At 43.7% G+C, this 14,487-nt stretch overlaps 1 protein-coding gene across 9 annotated transcripts in view; it reads left to right on the forward strand.

The window, feature by feature from the left end:
- The window catches only part of LOC131499995 (orphan sodium- and chloride-dependent neurotransmitter transporter NTT5-like), a 79,835-nt gene extending 67,656 nt beyond the window's left edge, over positions 1–12,179 (forward strand). For 6 of the 9 annotated variants that reach the window (XM_058708637.1, XM_058708638.1, XM_058708635.1 and 3 more), the window contains 11 exons: positions 5,159–5,575; positions 6,018–6,175; positions 6,366–6,492; positions 6,683–6,858; positions 7,056–7,166; positions 7,341–7,582; positions 8,966–9,152; positions 9,542–9,743; positions 9,863–10,022; positions 11,138–11,300; positions 11,512–12,175. In XM_058708637.1, coding sequence (XP_058564620.1) covers positions 5,236–5,575; positions 6,018–6,175; positions 6,366–6,492; positions 6,683–6,858; positions 7,056–7,166; positions 7,341–7,582; positions 8,966–9,152; positions 9,542–9,743; positions 9,863–10,022; positions 11,138–11,300; positions 11,512–11,757 — 2,112 coding nt within the window. In that variant the 5' untranslated portion in view covers positions 5,159–5,235 and the 3' untranslated portion in view covers positions 11,758–12,175. Of the gene's footprint in view, positions 1–5,141; positions 5,576–6,017; positions 6,176–6,365; positions 6,493–6,682; positions 6,859–7,055; positions 7,167–7,340; positions 7,583–8,965; positions 9,153–9,541; positions 9,744–9,862; positions 10,023–11,137; positions 11,301–11,511 lie in introns of all 9 variants that reach the window. The other 3 variants (XM_058708641.1, XM_058708643.1, XM_058708644.1) reach the window with 3 other exon arrangements.
- Positions 12,180–14,487: the final 2,308 nt, after the last annotated feature.

Raw genomic sequence — 14,487 nt, forward strand, 5'->3', positions numbered from 1 at the left:
GTTTATATCATTGTTCAGTTTTTAGAACCTTGTTGCTCTTCTTCACATTTGTTTCCTGCTTGTGTAGTTCAGAGGTGAGCCTCTGAGGTGAAGAGGGAAAATTAGTAATGTCCCTACCCCCTTACTCTCTAATACATAGGAGTTTCTTTTCCTGATCCTTTGGAAATAGGAGGCTTCTCCTAGATTATCTGCTGTTGGTGCTTGTTGCACAGTTACGTGGTTTGTCTTATTCTTGGATCAGGAGACAAAGGAGGGAAAAGAAATATGAAATTCACCCCTCTCCTCATTATAAGTCATTATTCAAGTTCTAACTTAAATCCCTGGTCTGCTTTTTTTTTTTTCAGTTTACTTTTCAAAGTTCACAGGCTCTTGTTTCTTATATGCTATTTAAGATTTTTATCTGGGGGCGCCTGGGTGGCTCAGTCGGTTAAGCGGCCGACTTCGGCTCAGGTCATGATCTCACGGTCCGTGAGTTCGAGCCCCGCGTCAGGCTCTGTGCTGACAGCTCAGAGCCTGGAGCCTGTTTCAGATTCTGTGTCTCCCTCTCTCTGACCCTCCCCTGTTCATGCTCTGTCTCTCCCTGTCTCAAAAATAAATAAAAAAAAAAAATTAAAAAAAAAAGTTTTATTAAAAAAAAAAAAGATTTTTATCTGTCATCAGTGGGAGAGGCTGCGTATCATTACTTTACTTCATCTTGGCCAGCAACAAAGAACTGGTGTCAGTCTCTTCATTATTTTCAGTACTTTATTCTTCTATATAAATTGTAAAATCTTTTTAGCTTTCATGAAAAGTTATGTTGAGATTTTGGTTGGAATTGCCTTCAATCTATAAATCATTTTGGGGAGAAATTCCATCCTCACAGTATTGAGTATTTATATTCATAAACATGAGATGTTTCTGCATATTTAAGGTCTTGGTTTAACGTTTAGGTTTATTTCTTGATGCCATATAGTTTTTGTTGCTGTTGTGAGTGCCATCTTTCTATTTTAAAATCTACTTTCTGGGGCACCTGCGTGGCTCAGTCATTTGAGCAGCCGACTCTTGATTTTGGCTCAGCTCATGATCTCATGCTTTGTGGGTTTGAGCCTTGCGTTGGGCTCCACACTAACCTGCTTGAGACTCTCTCTCCCTCTGCCCCCTCCCCACTCATGCTTTCTCTCTCTCTAAAATAAAACAAAACAAATAAAATATATTTTCTGTTTATTATTGCTTTATAGAAATCCAGGGTTTTTAGTTATTTTTCCAATGTTTATTTTTAAGATAAACTTTTTTTTTTTTTTTTTTAAGTAAGCTCTATGCCCAACATAGGGGCTCAGACTCACAACCCAGAGATCAAGATTGCATGCTTTACTGGCTGAGCCAGCCAGGTACCCCTAAGATAAACTTTCATTAACGTATCCCAAGTCAGGGGCACCTGGGTGGCCCAGTCGGTAGGTGTCCGACTTTAGCTCAGGTCATGATCTCACAGTTTGTGAATTTGAGCCCCGCATCAGGCTCTGTGCTGACAGAGCCTGAAGCCTGCTTTGGATTCTGTGTCTCCCTCTCTCTCTGCTTCTCCCCCACTTGTGCTCTCTCTCTCTCTCTCTCAAAAATAAATTAAAAAAAAATTTTTAAAAGTATCTCAAGTATGTCCAAATCGTAATTATAGTTATCACATAGTTATAACTTATCACAATGTAAGCACACTATCCTGGCTTTTGACACCATGAATTTGTTTTGCCTCTTCTTGAACTTCATATAAGTGGAATTATGTACTGTGTTCTTTTCTGGGCCTTGCTTCTTTCATTCAAAGTAATATTCTTTTTTTATGTTTATTCATTTTTGAAAGACAGAGAGAGACAGAGCACAAGCAGGGGTGGGGCAGAGAGAGAGGGGGACACAGAATTTGAAGCAGCTCCGGGCTCTGAGCTGTCAGCACAGAGCCCGACGCGGGGCTCAGACTCACGAACTGCGAGATCATGACCTGAGCCGAAGTCAGATGCTCAACCTACTGAGCCACCCAGGCGCCCCTCAAAGTAATGTTTCTGAGATTCATGCAGGTTGTTATGCATATCAGCAGTTCACTCTTTTTATTATTGTATACCCGTTATATGAATATACTATTACTTATCCATTCTACTGTTGAAAGAGATTTGGGTTGTTTCCAGGTTTTGGCAGTTATGAATAGTACAACTATTAGCATTCTTGAACATGATTTTTGGTGTACTCATGTACACATTTGTTAGATGGTCACTTTGGAATGGATTGTAAAATGTGAAAATAAAGTATGTAGGTACATTCAACTAGTTTAGTTTTTTTTTTTTAATGTTTATTTATTTTGAGGGAGGAGGGTCAGAAAGAGAGAGAGAGATTGAGAATCCCAGGAAGGCCACATACCCAGCATGGAGCCAGACATGGGACTCTCTATCTCACGACCGTGAGATCATGACCTAGCTTAAATCAAGAGTCGGACACTGAACTTAGCCACCCAGGCACCCCTCAACTAGTTTTCTGAAGTAGTTGTACCAATCTCTGCTTCTACCAACTGTGTACGTGAGTTCCAAAAGTTTCCACACAAGCCATCATTTGGTTTAATCAGACTTTTTCATTTATACTAGCTCATCTAGTGGGTATGTAGTGATCTCATGTGATTTCCTCCCAACATTTTATTTTGTTTTATTTATTATTTATTTTTAAATGTTTTTATTTATTTTTGAGACAGAGAAAGAGCATAAGCAGGGGAGGGGCAAAGAGAGAGAGGGAGACACAGAATCCGAAGCAGGCTCCAGGCTCCGAGCTGTCAGCACAGAGCCCAACGTGGGGCTCAAACTCATGGAGTGTGAGATCATGACCTGAGCTAAAGTCAGATGCTTAACCAACTGAGCCACCCAGGCACCCCCAACATTTTATTTTGAAAAAATATTTAGGCATACAGAAAAGTTGGAATATTTATACACTGACCATCCATATAACCATCAACCTCGGTTCTACAATTAACATTTTACTCTATGCAATTTATCACATATATATCCATCTATTCTTACTGTGGTTTTAGTTACATTTTCTTGTTGACCAGTGAAGTTGAGTAATGACCACCATTTCCTATGGCTATTGATTTGTATATATTACAAGCCTCTATTAGTAAGCTTATTCAAGCTTTCTTTTCCCTTCCCTCCACTTTTTAGCTTGTCCACTTTTTCTTATTTATAGATATTTCTTTCTTTTATAAATATCATTTGGGAAACAGGCCCTTTTGGGGTTATATATTTTGTTAGTTTCCTACTGTTACTCTGACAATAACTACAAACTTAGTGGTTTAAAACAACATGAATGTATTATCATACCATTCTAGAGGTTGGAAATCTGAAATCCATTTGGCTGGGCTAAAAGCAAGTGTCAGTGTTCCTGTGTTCCTTACATAGGATCTAGGGAAGAATCCATTTCCTAGAGTTTTCCAGCTAGCATTCCTTGAATCACGGCGCCTTCCTCCACGTTCAAGGTGCATTACTCCAACTTCTGCTCCTGCGATCCCATTTTCTTCTTGGATTCTGACTCTTCTACCTTCCTTTTCCCATATAAGGATCCTATAAATACATTGGGCCCATCATAGATAATCCAGCTAATCTCCTTTCAAGATCCATAACTTTACCATATTGAAAAGTCACTTTTTCCATGTAAAGTAACATATTCATAGGTTCTAGGGATTAGGATGTGGATATCTTGGAGAAGGGCATTATTCTGTCTACCACGTATGTTGCAAATATCTTCCACTGCCTTAGGGCTTGTCTGTTTATTCAATTACTGTTGTTTCCATTGAAGTTTCTAGTTTTAATTTAATCCAATATGTCAAACTTTTCCTTTATGATTGGTGCTTTTTGTGTTCCATTTAAGAAATCTGTGCCTACACTCAAGTCATGCCGATACCCTCCTAGGTTTTTCCTCTGGGATGTTATTGTTTTATCGTTCACATTTAGAACTTCAATCTTCTCTGAATAGATTATTGTTTAATATGTGAAGTTGGGGAGGCCAGGGTTCACTTATTTCTGTGTAGATATCCAGTTCCTCTAACAACCAATGATTCATTGATAAGAATACCCTTTCTCTACAGCTTTGCAGTGCTGTCTTTATTATAGATCAGGCACCTATATTTGTGTGAGTTTCTGAAATCTCCCAGTGGTATCCACAGAACTTCCTGTGGTAATGGAAATGTTTGATATCTGTCCTTCCAGTATGGTAGCCATGTGGCTACTGAGCACTTGATACATGGCTAGTATGACTGAGGAACTAAATCGTTGATGTTACTTAATTTTAATTAAGCAGCCATATGTGGCTTGTAGGCACCATATTAAACAGTGCAGCACATTGATCCATGGATCTATTCATGCCATAGATCCCTGTGCCAATACCATACTCTCTTAATTACTGTAGCTTTATAATTAGTCTTTACATTTGCTTCTTCTCTATCAAGATTGTATCAATCATTCTAAGCCTTTTGCTTTCCATGTACACTTTATTTATTTATTTTAAAATGTTTGTTTATTGAGAGAGGAAGAGCGAGCATGAGTGGAGGAGGGGCAGAGAGAGAGAGGGAGAGAGAGAATCTGAAGCTGTCCGCACAGAGCCTGATGCGGGACTTGATCTCATGAAGCGTGAGATCATGACCGGAGCTGAAATTGAGAGTCGGTTGTTCAACTGACTGAGCCACCCAGGAGCTCTTCCATGTACATTTTAGAATCAGCTTGTCGATTTCCCCAAAAAACCCTGGTGTGATTTCAATAAGAACTGCATTGAATTTATAGATCAATTGGGGATAATTGACATTGTTTTACTATTAAGACTTCTAGTTCACAAACATGCTATATCCCTTAATTTTATTTTCTCTCAATAATGTGTGTGTGTGTGTGTGTGTGTGTGTGTGTGTGTAAAGGTCTTGCCCATCTTTTGTTAAAATTATTGTTACGCATGTTATGTCTGTTGGCATTACTGTACATAGTATTGTTTTAAAATTATTATTTTCTAAAGGCAGGCATATCCTTGGTATGTTTTCAAGGGTGGAGAACTCCATGTTCTTATCCACGTAAGGATAAGAGGGTTTGGAGGCCTCAGGGGTTCTTGTACAATTAGTCTTGTCTTTACTTAGCTCATATATCTGAAGTCTGTAGTTCTTGATGTCCTTAAGGTCAACAAGGAAGGAGGCCTCACCCCTGCAGAAGCAGGAACTAGAGTCCACCCTGGATAACAACTGTTAGTGAAAACATGGAGGCCCAAGATGAGAAATCCCAGACGTCTAGACCTTCGGACTCCAAATCCTTGACTATTACTTCCTCAACTCCCCAGCGATTAAAGTCTGAGTTGCCTACTGAGGAATTGATGGGGATGGGACAGAAGCTTGACACTCTGTCACCAAACATTTGGTCTGATGAAGATAGTGATGAAATATTGGAGACCACAGACAGTGATGAACTGAAGGATAAAGCCCCCCCTGATCGACCATACTGGGCCAATAAAATCGAGTACCTTCTGGCCCAGGTGGGCTTCTCTGTGGGGCTGAGCACCATCTGGCGCTTTCCTTACCTGTGTTTTCACAACGGAGGTGGTAAGCCTGGGGACCAGGAATCATGGACCCACAAGGGGGCGAGGAGCCAAAGGACTGTCCTTGCTACTCCGAGGTCTCTGAGATATGGGGGGGGGGGGGGGGGGGCGGGATTTGGGATCCTGACTAGGACAGGAGGCAGGTACCTGAACACCTAGGATGTTGGGTGGGTGGGAGCAGGGTAGCTGGACATTTAGGTTCATGAGGACGGTGGAGCTGGAGGCCTGGGTCCAGGGTGGGCTGGAACCTAAGCATCTGGGTCTTCCAGAAACTGGGGGAGAAGGGACACCTGGGACTGTGAGGGCTGTGGAAACAGTTGAGCCCTGGTGCCTGTGGCCCTGAGGGGGGTCACGGGGCGGGGGAATGTGTTTTCCCGGACCCCCAAAGAAGTCTAGGCACTGAGAAGCCAGGTGGTTCTCAGAGCCCTCCTGACTCCCTTGCACAGGCAGTTTTCTCATCATCTACATCCTCATGCTGTTCTTGATCGGGGTTCCTCTTCTATTCCTGGAGATGGCAGCTGGTCAGAGAATGCGTCAGGGCAGCATTGGTGTATGGAAGGTCATCAGCCCCTGGATTGGTGGTGTGGGGTATACCAGCTTCATGGTGAGGAGTCCTGGGCTGCCCCGGCCTGCCCTTTACACCCCACTCGCACCCTGACCCTTGTCCTGGGATGGGTCCCGTGACTTCACTTCCACAGGCCAAGTCTCTTCAGTTCCCAGTCCTCTGTCAGATCCCCTGCTTTCTGCTGGCCTACCTTTCTTCTCCTGTCTCCAGAATTCTCCTTGGTCCCTAGGTGTGCTGCATTGTGGGCTTGTACTACAGTGTGCTCGTGGCCTGGAGTCTCTTCTATTTAGTTCAGTCTTTCCAGTCTCCACTGCCTTGGTCAGTGTGCCCCTTACTGAGGAACTCCAGTACTTATGGTGAGAAGAGAGGGAAGAAAAGGGCAATTGGGAGGGCTGAAAAAAGGATAGGGAAATGAAGAAGGAAGATTGTTGAGAAAACTGGGATGAGCAGGCAGATGTTGAATGAGATTGGAAGGAGGAGGTGGAGGGGAATTGGAAGGGGGAGTCACGTGGTCTCGCAGCTTCCTCCATGCCCAGTTCACCTCAGATCCTGAATGTGTGCGGACAACATCCACTACGTACTTTTGGTACCGGAATGTATTGAAGGCCACAGACAAAATCGAAATGGGTGGGCTACCGGTTAAGCATCTCAGTGTCTCTGTCTTTGTGACCTGGTTAATCATCTGCATCTCCATGATCAGAGGACCCAAGTCCTCTGGAAAGGTGAGCCACTCTCTAACTTACTAATCTGATGGACTCCTTTCTACCTGAGACGCCCTAATATTCTCCTAACCCGATGCCTGTAGGCCTCTACCTTCTGACACATACTAATATGACCTTTGACTCAGTAGCCTTTGATCCTACTTGTCCCAGCGTCTGTCTTTGCTGAACTCTGTTTCTGAATCATACTTCCCACTCAGATGCTGTATGTCTCAGTGATCCTTCCCTACTTCATCCTTTTCTGTCTCCTTATCCGGAGTCTCATGCTGGAGGGTGCAAAATTTGGTCTCGACAGTTTGTTGGCTGCCCAGGTGAGGTGTCCCCTGCCCTTGAATTCTCTTACCCACATGGGGGTGTCAGGGACAGGATGGTTGTCAGTCTGGTAGAGGTCCTCCTAGTTCCCTCCTTCACCCCCTCCTCATCTTCCATCAGATCACAGACCCCTCCTCACTTTATATCCCAGTTTGCATGGTACTTCTCCCCAGGTGCCAGCTCTGTACTCTGTGGAAGTGTGGCGCCGGACAGGGAACCAGATCTTTTTATCCATGGGCCACGGCTTTGGCAGCTTCATCGCAATCAGCTCCTACATCCCTCGATCCAACAACTGTGTCGTGGATGCCTTTGCTGTGGCTCTTCTCAACTTGGTTGCCTCACTGACCGCCATGGCGTTTGTATTTGCCACAATGGGCCACTTGGCCACAAAGAACAACAACAAATGTTACGTAAAGTGAGCCCAGTATTTCATATGCAGATCATCGAAAAGACCAAAGTCTTAGAAATAGCTTGTGGAATTCCAACCTAGGCCCCCATCTAGGCTCAGTCAGTATGGGACCCTCAAATGGGAGCATCCTAAACTGTAGAAACACCTGAATCGCTCCAACTCTGTCTCTTTCGGGGTTGCCTTTCTAAACTAGTAAAGCCCTAAACTCAGAGGTTTTCAATGGTGTGTTCACCCCATTCTTAACTGGGGATTGCCTGGAAAATTAGGAGAATAGCTTTAGCTGAATCATTAGACAAGAGGCAAAAGAAAAAAAGAGAAAAAAAAAAAAAAAAGACCCACAGTACCACCAGAGCCCCCAGAGCCCATTCCTGATTTTCTTCTCCTGTAAGATTCATTCTAAAGAATATCCACGAAACATTTATAAAACACCTCCTATCTGCCAACCCTGTGTTGAGTTCTGGAAACACAACCAATGGTGAGGCAGACCACCATCCCTGCCCTAAAGAAAACCACAGTCTTTTGAGGAAGCAGATACTAAAGATAATCACAAAGTAGATGATAACTGGTAGTAAGGGATGATGAAGAGACACAGAAGAGCAAACCACTAACTTCCTGGGGCAGTCAGAGAAGACTTTCCGGTGGAGGCAATCCCAAGCTGAGTCTGTCTCCTGACAAATAACCACCATTTAGCATGCTATCATAATGTTTCCCATTCTTAGACCTACATATAAAAACATATCATTAAAAAGATCGGATCACACCATACTACTTTTCTGCAGCTCGTTGACTTGCCCTTATGGAAGTAAATCTTGAATAGCTTTCCATGGCAGTAAACAGAGTTTGGGGGGCTGAGTAAGGATGTGTAGGAACTTGCATATGGAGAATGGTATAGTGGTAGAATTTGGGTAGACTGAGTGGGATCAGAGTGGGTGGTGCTAGGCAGAGAGAACACCATGTGCCAGAGATACTGAGCAGTGGGGAGCATGGCAAGTGGAAGCAGGCTTAATGGTTGAGTATGTCCAAAATAGAGAAGGTGAAGAGTTGTACATTAAGAGATTAGAGAGGCCAGCAGGTCAAGGAAGCTGAGAAGCTTTAACGTCGTCCTGAAATTGTCTAGTAGGAGGTATAGGTCCTAAAGCCCTCCATGACACTGTAGGAAAGACCCCTCCAGGTCTTAAGGCAGAAACTCTGTGGCCTCCCGCAGACACATTATGAAAGTAGGTGTCAGGCAGTGAGGGCCAGGACCCTGGAGACCCAGGTTTCAGTGCAGGCTGCACATTAAGCAGATCAAAAGCTCCAGACTAGTGGTTTTCCTTCTTGTGTGAAAGATAAGAGAGAAGTTATCTTAAAGGGCCAAATGGTTTTATGTGATTCTACCCCTGTCCCCAGGAATGCCGAGACAGTGATGAATCTGATAGTTACCGGGGTGCTGCCTCCTGAGGTCCAGCCCCCAGACAGTCTGTATTATGAGCCAAGCTCCATCTACCCCAAATGGTTCAAGAACCTTCCTGAACAAATGAAAAGCATGATCCTTCCCCATTTGTCCAATTGCAACTTATCTGAACAATTGAAGGAGGTAGGTAGGGGTTGGGGATGGGGTCCAAATGTTCCCTTCAAAGCCCCCAGCACACCAGAAACGTCAGCTCTCCTTAGGTGCCTCTAGAATTCAGAAAGGCAATTCTCGGCAGCATCCTGAACTGGATCACAGTATCCTTCTGTGATAATGCAGGTGTAGCCTCCAGAGCACCAAGCACTAGGGTTCATATAAGCCTGTTCACCCCATCCCCAAAGAGTTGCCAGACTAGCAGCTGTTGTTGGAGGAAGTCCTCATGCCTCAAGGCCAGAGGAGTTTAACAATGTCCATCGACAGTGCTACAGGTCGTTTCCTAGAGGAGGAGAGGAGAATGCAGTTAGGGTTCTACAGAATGAGCTCAGAGCCCTTACCATTCCTCCCTTCACTCACAGGTTATGGAGGGTCCTGGTGTGGCCTTTGTGGCAGTTACTGATACCATCTCTGTGTTTTCTGGATCCACTCTCTGGGCCATCGTCATCTTCGTGTTGCTGGCAAACCTGGGGCTGAGCACCATGATAGGGATCATGCAGGGCATTATTACCCCTCTCCAGGACACCTTTGCTTCCCTCAGGAAACAGACAAAACTGCTTACAGGTACTCAGACCTGTGACCCCACTCCCACCTATGGCCATTGTCTAGCTTAACCCCACTGGGACTCTTTTATAACCTAGTTTGAATTCTGACCTTGATACAAATCTGATGTTTTCCTTCAGTGGGCATCTGTGCGCTTATGTTCCTGGGCAGCCTCATTTTTGTGAGACCTTCTGGCAGCTACTATGTGAACCTGCTGGATGATTACTGGGCATCTCTGCCCCTCCTCCTCATTGTCATCTTGGAGAATGTGGCCATGGCCTGGATCTATGGAGCCAGGAGGTGATGTCCCAAGCCCAGGATCTCCACCCATACACCCACACAGCTAGGGTCTCTAGGGAGTGTCGGCCCCTCTTGCTCTCACTGCCAGGTCTCTGATCCCAGGGCTTATGGAGAGCCCCCAGGAGGGTGGGAAGGAGGAAGGCCTGGGCTGATGCCTGGAGAAAATAGCTGTAAAATGGAAAAGCAGTGAACAGACTATATCAACTCCTAGCAGCTCCTGAGCCCTACTTTTAACCAGGGTAGTGTGGGCATACAGTCCCTCACTTCTCAAATGTGCTCTGGACCAATAGCATTGGCATCGCCTGAGAGTTTATTAAAATATAAAACCCTGGACTCTACCCCAGACCTTTGTATCTGAATTTTAACAAGAACCCCAAGTAAATTGTCTGCACATTAACATTTGAGAAGCATTGTGTAATCCAAATGTGGCAGCATTTCTAGGTGATAGTGGTTCTTGCCATCAGTTGCTGATTCGTACACTCACTCTCAAATATTACCCAGAGTGTGCCCAAGGGGCAGGCAGGCCTTGTGAGCCCTGGGGATACTGGGATAAATTAGACCGAGTTTCTGCTCTCAGAGTCCAAAGGAGATGTATGTAAGCAGATTGGGGGGGCAGGGTAGTAAGCCTATGATAGAGGCAGCCGAGGGTACTCTGGGAACACAGATGGTTATGTAAAGAAGATTGAAGGGTCAGGCAAGGAGGGGATGCTTGAACAGAATCGAGACAGATGAAGGGGAGTTTGTTAAGGGAAAGAAAAAAGGAGGGCGTTCTAGGCAAAAGGAACCCAACGTACATATATGTTGGGGTTAAGAAGGTGCACCAAAGAAAGCTGGATAAGTGGGCTTGAAGAAACTACATTAGGAACTCAGCCTTTATCCTGAGGGTGATGGAGGAGAGAAATGTTTTTGTTTTGTTTTGTTTCAATCCTGAGGCTGGGACAGAAATCAGACTGAAACGAGATGAATTAGAGGGAAGAAAACTGGTTGTGGAGGTGAACAGAAACGTTTAAGAAACGTGAAGCTCTGTGTCCCAGGCTGGGTTTGGATTGACCCCTCCACAAGGCTGGGAAAGGCCTGAACAGGCCCCTCCAAAGCCTCGTGGCCCTTCTTCCCAGGTTCCTTGCAGACCTGATTATCATGTTGGGCCGCCCCATCTCCCCCATCTTTCGTTGGCTGTGGTGCTTTCTGTCTCCATTTGTGCTGCTAGTCCTGTTTGTAAACACCCTGATTCATCTGTGTCTGAAGAACATCACCTACTTGGCCTGGGACTCAAGCATTGTGAGCCTCTCTCTCAGACCCCAGAACCCCTTAGGGAGCGGGTGAGGACTTTGTGATCTTCTCTGGCCTCTAAGACTCTGCCACCTTATTCTCGGGTTCCCTGGGGACCCAGTTATCTAGTCTCTTGTCTCGGTTCATGTCCCTACCCCCAACCTCTGTAGCCTTCCTCTTCAGAGAAACTGGGTATTCTAAATCTTCCCTTTCTCCACAGTCAAATGAGGTGATCCGAACTTACCCATCATGGGCGAAAGTCTTGCTCATCATCTCCATCGTCATTACCATCTTGCCTATCCCTGCCTACTTCCTGTACACACTCATTGATGTGGCTTTTCCAGTCTCCGTGATTCACAGTAAGGTCACAGTTACCTTCAAACCTGAAGCTAAAGGGAACTCGCTGAAGCCCCATCCACGGCTTCAGGTGATGCAAAGTCAAAAGGTTAATAAAATGGTTAAATAACTAGGGAAAAACCTCTCTGCCATGTGAGTAATTCATCTTGGAAATAAAGACTTGGTTTATTTGGCAAAACATCACTTTTTTTTTTCAAAGTGGAACTCCCCGGCTGGCAACTTGACGTTAGAAAAGGTAAAAGTAGCAATTGCTAATGTAACTGGACTCAAAGATGTTTTGTTTTCCTGGACTGGGAAAGTTTTTCTGGTCAGATGGAGGTTAACACAGCAGTCATTCTCTGCATCTCCTACACTTGCCCTCACCAGGCACATAATAATGGTGTTCTTTGACTTCCAGTATTTGGTTGATGGTGACGGCTGACCCCTACTTCTCCTAGGCTGCCTTCCTCTTGGAATTGGTGGTACGTGTCAGGTCTGATCCCTACGAAACTAAGGTAAAAATGGTGCTAGTACCCGTGAAACTTTGCCTTTGTCATGAAAAAAAAAAAAAATGCCCAACTCCCACTCTTGCCTTCCACTGACTTTGTTCAATTCAAATGCTAGAATCCCAGGCCCTCTCTGCCTGGCCCTTCCTGTAAGGAAACAGATAAGAGACCATAGTCTCAGAAAGCAGTGGAGTTACCGATTATGGCAAAGTGGTTAACTATCTGCTAATTGGTGACTTCCTCCTGTCTCTCTTAAGCAGGAATAGCTGATCAATTTACCAAGTCTACCAAGGAGCTTAAACCTTTATCCAACATTATATATTTTTCCTAAGGTGGTCTAGGAGCCTGAAGGAAGGATATTTGCCAGAGAATGAGGGAGACAGTAGAGGTTAACTTCAGAGTTTGAAGACTCAAGGAGGACTTCATTGAAGGCAATGTGACAACAAAATAAGACAAACAAGACACACCATAGATTAAGACACCTAAAGTGTAACATCAAGTATATTTCAACAATCCTCTTTATTTCTTTTAAATTTTTTAAGTTTATTTGTTTGGGTGAGAGAGAGAGAGAGTGAGTATGCAGGGGAGAGAGAGAGGATCCCAAGCACTAACAGTGCAGAGCCTGAGGTGAGGCTCGAACTCATGAACTGTGAGATTATGACCTGAGCTGAAATCAAGAGTCAGATGCTTGACCGACTGAGGCACACAGGCACCCCAACAATCCTCTTTAAATGCATAGATGAGCTTAGAAGAAATTAAGGGAAATCTTTAAGAGGTTTAAAAATTAAACCTAAGCTTGGGGCGCCTGGGTGGCTCAGTCGGTTAAGCCTCCAACTTCGACTCAGGTCATGATCTCATGGTTCATGGGTTCGAGCCCAGCATTGGGCTCTGTGCTGACAGCTCAGAGCCGGAGCCTGCTTCAGATTCTGTGACTCCCTCTCTCTCTGCCCCTCCCCTGCTCATGTTCTCTCTCCCTCTCTCTCAAAAAAAAACATTAAAAAAAATTAAACCTAAGCTTGAATTCAGCAAGGGTTAAAGCTAGTAAATGCCAGTGTAGGATCTTAGAGATTTTGGGTTTAAAGTTTAGGTGAAGACTAAAGAAGAACTTGGGTTCATGAAAGAAAAGGAAATCCCCACACAATAGAAAGCTATGAAAGGGTTAGATAGCAAGAAAATATGTATGGATTGGTTCTGTTTCTGATAGCAGGCAAATAATGTCTTTTTTTTTTTTTTTTTGAGAATTTGTAACCCAAAACCTTCTCTCACATGGAATTTTGGTTCAGATTCACACAACATGCATAGTCTGAAAAACCCAGTTGAGATTAATATAAAAGGTGCCGGTGGATAGCACCTTGCCTCCGGCACCTGTCATAAGTAAATATACATAATCTCTGGGGGAAACACAACCTCTCCCAAGCCCCACAGCGTTTCATGAACATGAGGTCACAAAAAGAAATCACAAAATATGCAAGGAAAAAGGTACCCTAACGGAAGATTAGAAGAAAAAAAAAGTAGCAGAATTAGACCTTCAAAAACCTAATGTACTGGAATTAACAGGTACATAATATAAACTCAATATGCTTAGTATATTTAAAGACAAAAAGAGTTGAAATTAAAAAGATACAAAAGACTCAGAAATGATCAGAGTATTTGTAAAAGAACCAAAAAGAAGTGAAAAATCACAAAGATTAAAAACATCAATGGATGGGTTAAATAACCAATTAGAAAACTAGAAAGAGACATATGGAAATAAATTACCATCAATGTAGCACAGAGAAACTATAGTATTAAAAATATGAGATTAATCATATGTGGAATTTAAGAAACAAATGAAGGGGCACCTGGAGTCTCGTTCAGTTAAGCCTCTAACTTCGGCTCAGGTCATGATCATAGCTCATGAGTTCAAGCCGCGAGTCAGGCTCTGTGCTGACAGCTCGGAGCCCGGAGCCTGCTTCGGATTCTGTGTCTCCCTCTCTCTCTGCCTCTCCCCAGCCTGCTCGCTCTCTCTCTTTCTGTCTCAAAAATCAATAAATATTTAAAAAAATTAAAAGTTCTTGGTATGTTATGGAAATTAAGCTTTTTGTTATAAATGAACTTTTTATGAGTTTGATGCCTTTTAATTTATTTTCTTATTTTTTTAATTAATTACTTATTTTTTAGTTTACATCCAAGTTAGTGAGCATATGGTGCAACAATGATTTCAGGAGGAGGCTCCTTAATGCCCCTTAAGCATTTAGCCCATCCCTTTTCTTATTATTTTGCCCTACAGAGATTTTGTTTCTATATGGTCAAACTTACCAAATTTCTCCTTTACGGATTCTTGTTTTTATGTTATCCTTAGAAAGCCCTTCCCT

This window comes from Neofelis nebulosa, chromosome 17, assembly GCF_028018385.1.
Source record: "Neofelis nebulosa isolate mNeoNeb1 chromosome 17, mNeoNeb1.pri, whole genome shotgun sequence".
NCBI lineage: Eukaryota > Metazoa > Chordata > Mammalia > Carnivora > Felidae > Neofelis > Neofelis nebulosa.